Here is an 11097-nt window from a genome sequence, read left to right as displayed (position 1 = left end):
TTAATCTATATTTATCATAATTGTATTGTTTTTGTAGTTTTTGTGATATTAATCCATCTAATTTAATTGAGAGTATATTTGTTACAACTATATCAGTTTGGAATTTTTAACAGCCAAACAAATTAATTTATAATAAATTAGTCACATGTGTATTAGTTTATGATTTTTATGATCATTTTGGGTAAATTTGTTATAGTTGTATCAATTTGAAAATTTTAATGATAAAAAAAATTAGTTTTAGTTAAATTTGTTAAAAGTGTACTGGTTTTGATTTTCAGGATATTAACCCTATAAACCAAGATGCAACACTTATACATACTTTTAAAAAATATATAATCAGAATTGCTTTGCAAATCCAGTGATGCAAACGATGATTTGGAATTGGTAAAACCTAAATCTCATCGCTGCACGAACTTTTCTTTTTGATAGCTATTTCTCCTAAAGTAATGGAAACAACATGAGAATTAACTGACCCAATTTCATTATTTAGGGTTTTAGTTTGTTTTGTGGAAAATATGATCTTTTTTGGAAGCGCTTTATAGAAAGTCAATTTCCCAAAAAATGACAATATTTCTTATGTTTGGCCGCCATTTAAAAATGAACCGAAAAAATATTTTATATCATTATAACAAAAATTTGATTTGATTTTCCTAATTAGACATACACTATGTGGGTGTTAGTGACTTATGCATGGACATTTGGGGAACCATGTACTGCCTCAATGGACTTGAGCGTGAGTGTTAGGGACCGAAGCCCAACCTCAATGAACTCGAGCTCAACCTTGCTGGAATTGAGTATGAGCACCAAGGTTAGAGTTTGCCTTGATGGACATGGGTATGAGCACCGAGGATGTGATCACTGATGTTGAACTCTCAGGCTAAACCTTGATGGACTTAGTCTTGGATTTGGGGACTCGAGCTTGGGTACAGGGAGACAACTAGGGTGCTCAGGGTGTGGGGGACTTGGCCCTAGACAGGGGCATTGGAATCTCGAGCCTTAGCCTCAATGGATTTGGGCTTAGGCACGATAGATCTAGGTGCGGGCATTGGAGCCTTGAGCTCAAGCACTAGGGACCCATGCTTGGGCACTAGGATCCCAAGCTTGGCCTCGATGGACTTGGCTAAGCACAAGTCTTCTGAATGCGTCTTCTATGGACCAAGGCTCGAGCATTGAGGACCCGAGGCTGGCCTCCATTAACTCGAGGGAAGTTCATCGGGTTCTCAGGTCCAGTCTCTGTGGACTTGAGCCTAGGCCTTAAGGATTTGGGTACAAGCACAAAGGTCTTGGGTCTAACTTCTATGTAAGCTAATTCCTAGTATATCTTTTGTGGACCTGCCTCTGGGTACTGAGATTCCTAACTTGGCCTTGATGGACCAGGTTTGGCCTGATGGTCCCCAACCTCTAAATTATTGTCCATTAACGGGCATTGGGGTTTGACTCATTTTTCTGAACAATTCAGACTCCGATTAATGAAAAGGGAACATTTTTCTTTTTCCAAAATTGTACTTCACGAATCAAACGAGCCATTATAAAAGAGGCAAACCAGAAAGGACCTAACTAAGAAGACCAAAGCCGACTTCTAAGAACCGGCAACCTCAGCACGAACCAATGGCGACCGGCCACGCCCGCGTCCGGATGCAAAATACGTCATTTTCGTACCATACTACCGCGACAACTCGAGATGTCTCACCAGGATCGTCTCTGCAGTTCCGCCCAACCAATCCGACCCCGACACGTCGCCACGCCACTCGGTTTCGGAAAGAGCAAAAAAAAAAAAAAAAAATGGAAAAGAAAGCGAAAAATTTCGAGTAAAGCAAAAGCGGAAGTGTCCATGGCCGTAACTTTTGGTACAGGAAGGAAGACAAGAAACGAGGAGCACCTGGCGCTTTTCAAGGTTGGGTTTTTCGATTCTCTCTCTCTAGGCCGAGGACAGAGGAAGAAGAAGATCCGGGGTGGAGAACAGGGCTAGTCGGGCTTCAAGAAATGGAGGGGAAATCCGGTGATGCGAAGCCTGTGGAGGAGGAGGTGGTGGTGCAGGACAAGGCGTGCTCCGGGGAGGCGGCCGCGGCCAAGAGCGAGAGCTCGAGCGAGACGAATGAGCTCCTGGGCAGCGCCAAGAACGACGCCCCGAAGCAGGCCGAGGCTGGATCTCTCGATCTTGATCTGGGCATGGTCCAGCCCTGGACGAACGGGGATGGCTGCAACAGGTGCTGTCAAGTTCACTCCTTTTTCTCTTCGTCGTGATTCTTTTCAACAAAGAATGAAAACCTAAACTGGTAGTGATTTTAAGGAGCTCAAGTGCTTTATCCTGAGCTGAATTTTTCTGGGTCAAATAGAATTTGCTAAATTCAAAGCCGCACAAATGGAATTTATTTATTTATTTATTTTTATATATCTCTGCCTGCGGTTATTTTCTGTAAAATCATTTTTCGGTGGAGAAGAATTATTCGAATGGTGCTCTCAGGAGAGTCCTCTGATGGAGAGTTGAAAGTTGGGGTTTTCCCCCCTTTCTGGGAGAGGGGTTGAGTGACCCATTCGACTAATTTGAAGCAATTGAAGGGGATTGCTTGATAAAACTGAGGAAAAACTGGGGAAGAAAGAACGGGGGCAAGGACTTGGTTGAACCAACGTAACAAAGATGTTGTCTTTCGACCTTGGGTTATTCATGAGTAGGCCTGTCGGTGGCCATGCGTGTATTCTTTACTGTTCACAATTTGGGGAAAGAATTTGAACTTTGTTTGCAAATATGACAGAGAAAAAGGTGCAGGGCAGTCATGCAGGAACATATGGCTGAAAGAAGAGGAGATTCTTTAGTCATGGGCTTTATCGTTTTCGTGTTGTCTCCTATATGCGAGTGGATTTCATTCAAGATAAGAATGATCTGTTGATGCTCATTGAAGAGGATTGTTGGCTTTGGCCATTGTATTGTCCGATAGCTTTTTGTGGCCTTTAGGTTGGCAGTCTCCTTGTTGGTTATACAGAATCTCTGGGAGAAACCTTCTTGGATGAACAAGACAAATTGCAAGAGTTAGAGAGGGAAAGATTCTTTGTTGTTCTTAACTCAAGTAACGAAATTTTTTTGGAGTCTAGTTTGAGCATGTAATGTGTCAAGCATTAATTTGGCAGATGCTTCCTTCATTAACTTTTGCCCCAATCTTCTGGTTTCAACTATCGTTGGAAACAGATTTTCACCATTGTATGCACGATATCCTGATTAATGGTTACTTCTTTTGTTTTGGATGAGCAATTCTATTATAAATTTCCTCGATCAATTATGTGAACTATGTTGCTTTTTGATATTTATAGGCCTGCGGCAATGCCAACCCAGCTTACCATCTTTTATGATGGACATGTCAGTGTGTTTGATGCAATTCCGCCAGAAAAGGTTGGCTCTCCTCAAGCATAAACTACTTATATTGATTTTGATGTTGATAAAGATTTTGTATCGCATGTTTAGGTCCGTGAAATCATGCTAATTGCTGCTGCGGTGGCTAAGCCTGGGGATATGAAGAGCAGTGGGAGCTACCGCCCCTCTTCTCCAGCTCTTACAAGGTCCCCTTCACTGCAAAGTACTGCCACTGCTTTGGCTTCACCCAAGCCTCAGCTCTACCCAATGCAGCAAAACCCGCTTTGCAAATTGCAAGCTGGTAGTAATCTGCTCACAAGGCTCTAAGTACATACCTGATGGTGCTTGTATTTGGTCATAATATGATAGATTTAGCTTTTTTATGGGCCATAATGACAAAACTGTAACTTGACTAGTTCCTTGTTTGCACATCTTGGGTCAGATTTACCAATTGCAAGGAGGCACTCCCTGCAGCGATTCTTTGAGAAACGGCGTGATAGGTATGAAGGAAAGCAGAAGCTTCCTCTCTATTTGAAACATCATAATCATCCCAAAATTGGATCTTCAATCTCACAGAATAGGGAATAGCAACCCATCTTAACTTGTTACCTTCTATATGCAAGCTTGAAGGGATAGATTGGGCAAGCTTTAAACAGAACGTACTTTATCCAACTTTTAGAGGCAGAACTTTATTCCATCGCATATGCAACTTATCAGTGCAGCTAAATTTGGGTAAAACAAGCTGAGTAAGTTGTTGCTCTTGTGCCGTTTCCTTTTCCATTTGGGGGACAGGTTGGTGAACAAGGCACCATATGCAAATCCATTGGGATCAAAACTGGGTGATGACAAACAAACCGGTCTTGGAATGATGGCTTCCTCTGATGTCAGTCATGGTGAAAAGCCCCTCCTGCCTCAGGAAGAGAATCAGCTGAAGGCCACAGCGCAGCTTGCGTGAGCTTTATCTATCTCGCAGCATAATGTGTCTAGTGTCATTACGTATCTAATGTTCGTTCGCATGTCTGTGTGTGTGCCGGAGTGTTAGCCTGGATGTATCTGTGTCTGCACTAATGCAAAATCATGTTGGACTCTGATGTATGACTTATCTTAGGACACGAATATGTGACTAGTTTCAGGTCACCGTCGTATTGATGAAGGATGTCTGTGTAATTGTTTGTCGTCCTTCGTCCATGTAATGTAATGTACTTTCACAATCTAGCTCAACCACACCTGTCACCCAACAGGATTGTTGGCCTCTAAAATGGAGTTTAACATTATCACGTGTGGATAATGCCTGATAGTGCTTTCAATAGGTGATGATTAATCCATGTTGGGTTTGGCAGTTGGAATCATTTGTTTGATGAATCATGGTGTTAGGTGGTTGATTTCTTTCCTTTTCCTTTACCTCCTTTTCTCATTTCTTCTAGCCACATGGTGTTTATTAATATTGGTTTCTTTAATTGGGACTGGTTCGATAGGTGGCTTGCTCCTGTGTTGGTGGAGGGTGAGTTGGCAAAATATATTGGCTGGCGCCTGCTCTCTTTATTAAATCAGCGAAACAGTTTGTCACTTCCCATTATAGTCGCTTTTGGGTCTTTAGTATAGGGGCATTTGTCCAAGCTATAGGTAAAAAATTTCTCGGTGGTTCATTGTAGGGGTGAACAGTTCTGGGATGGGTGGGTTCCAGAGACGGAATCCAAAACCCACCTTATTATAACCGATTCCCAGTTTTTGAACACAGAAACCATTCTGTTTGCTTGGAGCAAGTTTTGAAACTTACCCTATTTTTGGAATGGGGTCCAGTTCTAGGATCTATCTGAGAGCCCGTTTCATTTTTTATTCCTTTTTTTAGTTTATTTTTACAGCAAAATCATGTAAGGTTATGAGTAACGAAATGATTTAAAGTAAAAGATGAACCATAGAAATTCTAATCCACCAAAAATGACAATTATTAACGATAAAAAGTTCAAACACGTATGTTAACACGCTAAAGTGTTTGATCTTTAGTTATTATCAATATGTGATATGATCGTTCGGAAGCAATAAAAGAGGGCTCAATGACCTCATATGCAACTGTAAAAATTAATGAAGAAAAAGGGAAAAGAGTGGAGAATACACTTTTCGGACGTATTTAATCGTCTATGGAGGAAGTTAATTTAATGAATTGAAGATTGGTCGATATTATGTGTTGTTTGATGACTTGGGTATAAATGTTGGCACATATCGACAAGTGGCAAAATAATTGCGGATTATTTTGCACGTGAAGACCCACTAAGGGAGATCATGGACAATAGTTGACCAATGTGGAGAGATTGACAATTGCTTTGAAGAAGAGACTACTTGCCAACGTGGGAATATGGGATTACATTTTCGGAGATGTGGAAGCACGGTTATAAACATGAAGAAATATAGAATATCCATAAATACTAAGTTCTCATCAATTGAAAGGAGATCCCAGACAATCAAAATGTAATCTTTTATTATCTTTTTTTTCCTGCACTTTATTTTTCCTTAGTTACATCTTTTTGATTTGTGTCATTTATTAAATTCCGATGCGTATCTTTATCCCAATGCTTCATCATTGATTCAATTTTGGCGTGCATCTCTATTATAAGTGTCATGCCGTTGATTAAATTCCAGTGTTACATTTTTGCACGTTCTTGAGCTTCGTCATCGATTAAATTCTGACATAGTTCATGCACATATATTGCTATGAAATGATTGTATTTTCAAACCTTATTGTTGATTAAATTCCAACACGATTTGTATGTACAATTTTGTTTAGAGTTCAAAATAAAGATTTGCGATTATTTCTTATCCGCTTAGATATTTCCTATTCGGAGTCGCCACAGAATCCGTCTCCCCTCATCAAAAGCCAAAGAACAGACTTTTGGAAAAGATGTTTTGTTCTCTGTTAGACTTCAACGAAACAATGTAACATAAAACATAAATTATAAACTTCATTCCCCGTTCATCCATAAAAATTTAAGGAAAATGGTAACATAAAACATTAATTATAAACTTCATTCCCCATCCATCCATAAAAATTTAAGGAAAGTGGAAAGACTGGCAAGGAGTTTTGAGGAAGGACAAAGGACGATAGAATGTTGAAGTTAAAATTTAGGAAAAAAAGAAATTAACATTTTGGCTTTTTAGCTTATAAAACCTGTTCCGAAATTGATTTCAAAACAGGGCGATCCAGTCCGATCTCCGAGTGAATATTCACTTGGAACCTGTTTTGAGACCGGTTCCCGAACCTATTTTTCCAGCAATCCAATCCGGTTCCCAGCCGGTTCCCAGATAGAATCGGTTTAGCTACACACACGTACTTCATTGATTCATCTTTGATTTAAGGATACAAATCTCCTCTCTCTCTCTCTCTTGCGTACGCTCTGGCACGCAAACATGCGTATGAATCTACCCAGCACAATCTCTGATGGAGAAACCTGGCGAAATAGAAAAGCGCCAGCGAGTAACCAGCAATTGTTAGGTTCACCGTGCCGGCAGGAGACAATTCTTCCCACACCATTGATCACATGGTATGTATGGAATAAGCCAGGAATGATAACCCGATTTCTATACTGCCATCAGCTCAGTACATGCATAAAAACATCCCTCGACTGGCAACGAGCCTAACGAAGTTCCTTGTACGAAAGCGCCTATTATCTAGCTGCAGAATGTAGTCCACTCTCTCCTAGTATGCATTTATATGATTCAACAATGGCAAGAAGCAAGATGCCCAACTCTTCAAATATGAAATCCCTGCTTGACAACAAAATAGAGGCACGAATGCCTGGAAACAAGACATGGTGCAGCAAACGCATTTACAGAAGGTTCAGAGACTCACAATTTTCACAAGAAAAACATTACTCCGATCTGCCACAGCACTGTTCTCGTTAAAACAACCAAGGACAACTGACCATAGAAGGCAGACTAACCATGATAAGTCTGAGAAAAGAAACAATAAGAGAAACAAGAGAAAAGGACTACTGAAGTATGTAGCAGTGATAAGGGTCTCGACAGTAACCCATATCGGATGCACTAGCTATGAGACACAGTTCCTGCTTTCCTTTTTAACTCAGCAAACAAACGAAGAGGGGACAGACGGCCATTTCAACTGGACATATAATGATCTTAGTGAGCACTCCGCATAATTCCATGCAGGTAGCCTCCAGTCATAACCAGAGAGACCACGGATACTACACCTGCTGGAAATATCTTCCCTGATTTCTTAAAGCGAGAGCCCATGACTGCTAGAAGGGCAGCTGATATACCTGGAAATCGAGAACACACATACAAGTCTCAAATCATAAACACACAACGTAAGACAATAATTTTTAATCATAAAAGAAGGCAGAAGAAAAGAGGCAATGAAAGAGAGATGCAAATAATGTTGTTAGTAGTCTAGTTAATGCCTTGCCACTTCAGAAGTTCCCTTTTTTATAAAGTTTATTTGATTACCCCAGCCCCCACAATCTTTCAAGCTTTTTCCAGGATAACTTAAGTAACTCAGTGTACAGTATCACCCAGATCTGGTAATGCTAGGTCCAGAAAACTACTTAGATCTTCTAGAAACCCCAAATATGCTCAAGTTTATGTGGTGATAAAGTTCTGAACGCTTAATTCTGTTTAAGGCAGCACTGGCAAGTGGCAAATTACTAAAGGAAAGTCAAATGCTGCAGCTGCTAGACAATTGAGAAGTTTGGAAATTCTCAAGAGACTTTGTCTCCTCCACTAGTATTAAAGCCAAATATTGAACATTTGCCAATTTATAACAATATGAATGTCCCTTGCAAAACCATCGATATTGTTTAGTTTACTATTGAAAAAAAAACAAAAGGGCCCAAATGAGATCAAGTGAGATCACTCACCCAGCCCAATAGAAGATGCAAGAACTGGATTAGTCGGAAGCTGAGTGTAGACATAGTACAATCCTGCAGCTGACAAACCTCCAGCAGCAAGAGACTTCTGACTTCCACTCTTCATATATCCCATGACTCCACCCACTGTAAGAGATGAACAATGGTTAGATCAAGGCAACAACTGCAAGATGAACAGGGGGAGAGCTGAAGATCCATAAAAGCAAACATGAAAAAATTATGGATAATTAAAAAGAAGGGAATTGTTTTGCTGCAAGAGATCTTGCGAGGGTACAGGAAACTTGAAAGCATACTCACAAGAGCAGATTTATTCAAAATGTCGAAGATATTCGAAAGTCGTTTGACTGACATATATCCCCACACTACTGCAACTTGTAAAGCAGCTAATGCGAGATGCACTGTTCTTTGTCATTCCTGTATTGGTATTTAGCTAACTTAATTGCAGGTCATTCCACTGTTCCAAGCAAATGTAAGCTATAAAATGGACATCAAATATCCCAGAAACAAGTGTAAATCCATCAAAAATCGTCGCCTACAAATTTTTCTGAGGATCGCTACGGAGAAAGTGTATTAACAGCAAAGCAGCAAAGCATCGGTGTCAATAGTTGTCAATTCAATCTACCACGTCATTATCGAACTCCCTCGGTAACAGTGGATGTAATTACTCTTTAAGACATTTCATCCCGGTAGTGTCTGTGTTGCCTACTCTTCAAACTATGGAGCTGAAGTGATATTAGAGACGAAGCTTAATTAGTCGTCGCCAGAGTGATAAGATTAATGACCTCATTGCTCACTACTAATTAACTTCTCGACACACCAACATATGATCCGCAGATTAACGACCTTCCTATAAGATTAAGTTCAGCCAGCCATGGAAATGCAACAATCGATACCACACACACCAACACACAACATTCACAACGAAGACACCTATAACCGAACCAACATTGAAGGAGCATCAAAACCAATGAAAAAAGAACTTCAACACAATCCACGCGGCGCAAGGCGCCATAAGCTCGAATCCAAACTCCATAAATTAACCTCTAATTAAATGCCTAACCAGCACAATTAGAGATGAAAAACGACGGGCTAACGGTCTCTAACAATCAGCAAACAGAGAAATCTATCGAACGAAATTTCGCTGCAAAAACGACATCGAGCAAAAGCTAAACGCGAGACGTGACTCCACCTCCGACGAGGGCGGCGTAGCCCAGGGTCAACTTCTGCGACATCGACATCCCCGGCTTCCTCTCGCTACCGTCCTCCGCCTCCTCCCCGCCTTCCCCTTCGCCCTCACCACCGCCGCCGCCTCCTCCCCCTCCCCCGCCGCCTCCGCCGCCGCCGCCCAAATCGCCGAACCCGCCGCCGCCGGCCGCGTCCGGCTCGACGCCCACGACCTTCCCCTCGGGGTCAACGGTGAGCACGGCCGCGGGAGCTGTGGAGTCCGCGGACAGAACCCCGGGAGGAGCTCCGAGACGACCCACGGCGCGATTCGGCCTCGCGGTCAGGTTGCAGCAAACGGGTTTCCCGGGGAGCGAGAATCGGAGGCGAGATCGGCGACCTTGAGGGTGTCGTCGCAGGGAAGAGGAGAGGAAGGTGGGCTCTTGATGGTGGAAGAGGAGAGAAGACTGGGAACTGCGCAGCGTCAGCAAGTTCTCCGCCATTTTGTTGTTGGGTCACCGCACGAGGGGGTTTTAGCACTTTGCACTTCGCACACGTTCTAGTGCAAAGACTCGATTTTTTTTCCTTTCCTGGTTCTGGGGAAGGAATTTGGAGCGGTGGGGAGGTGGAAAGGAACGATCTTTGGTTCGGTTCGGCCCAATTGGGTTGGGGTGGGTGAGGATCTGGAGCAGAGATTGGGCCTAGTTCGGCTAGGACTAGGAGGATCTGACTTTTCATGTGCTTGGGAGATGAGGAAGAAAGATTGCATTGGAGTTTCCATGGCTCCCATCTGCATTTTTGGGTTTAAAGAATCTAAAGATAGCCGAGTTTCAGTGTGGAATTTTAAGTATTCAGCCATGACAAAATGTGAAACACAAAGGGGAAAATAAGATGGAGTTAAAAAGGGTTTTTATTTTTATTTTTATTTTTCCAAAATTTTCGTTCCACGGTTTGAAAAGATGAGGCATTTAGTTTATAATAGGTTCGGAAGTGCTTTGTGCTTTGAGCATATCTGAAATGCTAATACATTTTTTTCTTCTAATTTTGTCCTCACTAAAATTTTATAGTTTCGGAAATGTCTTAACCTTGCATGATGTTGCTTTCGCCTGGTAAATGGCTTAGCGCATGGTAACATTTCTTGGCCGGGGAACAATTTCTTTTCAGAAATAGTTCTTTTCTATTTCTATTCGGGGAACAATTTCTATGTAAAAACCCGTTTGGTAACTACACAAAATTTTTACTCTAAAAATAGAAAAAGAATAGAAATGCGTTTGGTAAAAAACAGTTTCTTTTTTTATTTATTTTTTTTTATTTTTGCCGGTAGACCGCCGCCACCACCGCCTCACGTTGCCGCGGTCGACCGCCGCCCATCGAGATCCGGCGACAACCGGCGACAACCGGCGGCGGCGGCGTTTGGCCCGGCAACGGCGCGATTAAGGCAAGCAGCGGGCGAGGTCAACGGCGTCAATGGCGGTTAGCAAGAGAAGAATAAAAAAAAAAAAAATTCACTTATTTCTTAAACTTGTTCCTAGGAACAAGAAGCAACTTTTTGCTTCTCATTTCTATTTCAAAACCATTCAAGAACAAAAACTAAGTTCCGTTTATCAAATAGGTTCTATTCTTTTTTTGTTAGGGAAGAAAGAATAGAAATTCTTGGGAGCTACAGGAGGAAGGTTACCATGCGAAGCCTTAGTTGTCGGCAGGTTGTTGAGC

At 41.8% G+C, this 11097-nt stretch overlaps 2 protein-coding genes across 2 annotated transcripts; one reads left to right on the top strand and one right to left on the bottom strand.

Moving 5' to 3' along the window:
• The first annotated feature begins 1828 nt into the window (after nt 1-1828).
• LOC104436365 (protein TIFY 3) lies at nt 1829-4708 on the top strand. Its single transcript, XM_010049114.3, has 5 exons — nt 1829-2207; nt 3307-3385; nt 3458-3647; nt 3789-3846; nt 4139-4708. Exons 1-5 carry the CDS (start codon nt 1984-1986, stop codon nt 4299-4301), a joined length of 714 nt encoding a protein of 237 aa, XP_010047416.1. The 5' UTR covers nt 1829-1983; the 3' UTR covers nt 4302-4708.
• A 2379-nt stretch (nt 4709-7087) lies between these two features.
• Nucleotides 7088-9973, bottom strand: LOC104436364 (protein FATTY ACID EXPORT 2, chloroplastic). The gene is made up of 3 exons (XM_010049113.3): nt 9413-9973; nt 8215-8349; nt 7088-7617 (listed from the first exon to the last, which is right to left on the bottom strand). The coding sequence occupies exons 1-3, from the start codon at nt 9885-9887 to the stop codon at nt 7478-7480; spliced, it is 750 nt and encodes a 249-aa protein (XP_010047415.1). The 5' UTR covers nt 9888-9973; the 3' UTR covers nt 7088-7477.
• Nucleotides 9974-11097: the final 1124 nt, after the last annotated feature.

The sequence above is a fragment of the Eucalyptus grandis genome, chromosome 3 (genome assembly GCF_016545825.1).
Source record: "Eucalyptus grandis isolate ANBG69807.140 chromosome 3, ASM1654582v1, whole genome shotgun sequence".
NCBI classification, from domain to species: domain Eukaryota; kingdom Viridiplantae; phylum Streptophyta; class Magnoliopsida; order Myrtales; family Myrtaceae; genus Eucalyptus; species Eucalyptus grandis.
This window is presented reverse-complemented; position numbering and strand designations above follow the sequence as displayed.

Excerpts from the sequence above, each read along its gene's own strand:
- LOC104436365 (XM_010049114.3), top strand. The coding sequence starts at position 1,984 with ATGGAGGGGAAATCCGGTGATGCGAAGCCTGTGGAGGAGGAGGTGGTG. Across the intron at positions 2,208-3,306 it reads AACGGGGATGGCTGCAACAG|GCCTGCGGCAATGCCAACCC; the intron begins GTGCTGTCAAGT and ends TGATATTTATAG. Across the intron at positions 3,386-3,457 it reads ATGCAATTCCGCCAGAAAAG|GTCCGTGAAATCATGCTAAT; the intron begins GTTGGCTCTCCT and ends TCGCATGTTTAG.
- LOC104436364 (XM_010049113.3), bottom strand. The coding sequence starts at position 9,887 with ATGGCGGAGAACTTGCTGACGCTGCGCAGTTCCCAGTCTTCTCTCCTC. Across the intron at positions 8,350-9,412 it reads CTACGCCGCCCTCGTCGGAG|TGGGTGGAGTCATGGGATAT; the intron begins GTGGAGTCACGT and ends CATCTCTTACAG. Across the intron at positions 7,618-8,214 it reads TGCATCTTCTATTGGGCTGG|GTATATCAGCTGCCCTTCTA; the intron begins GTGAGTGATCTC and ends CTCGATTTCCAG.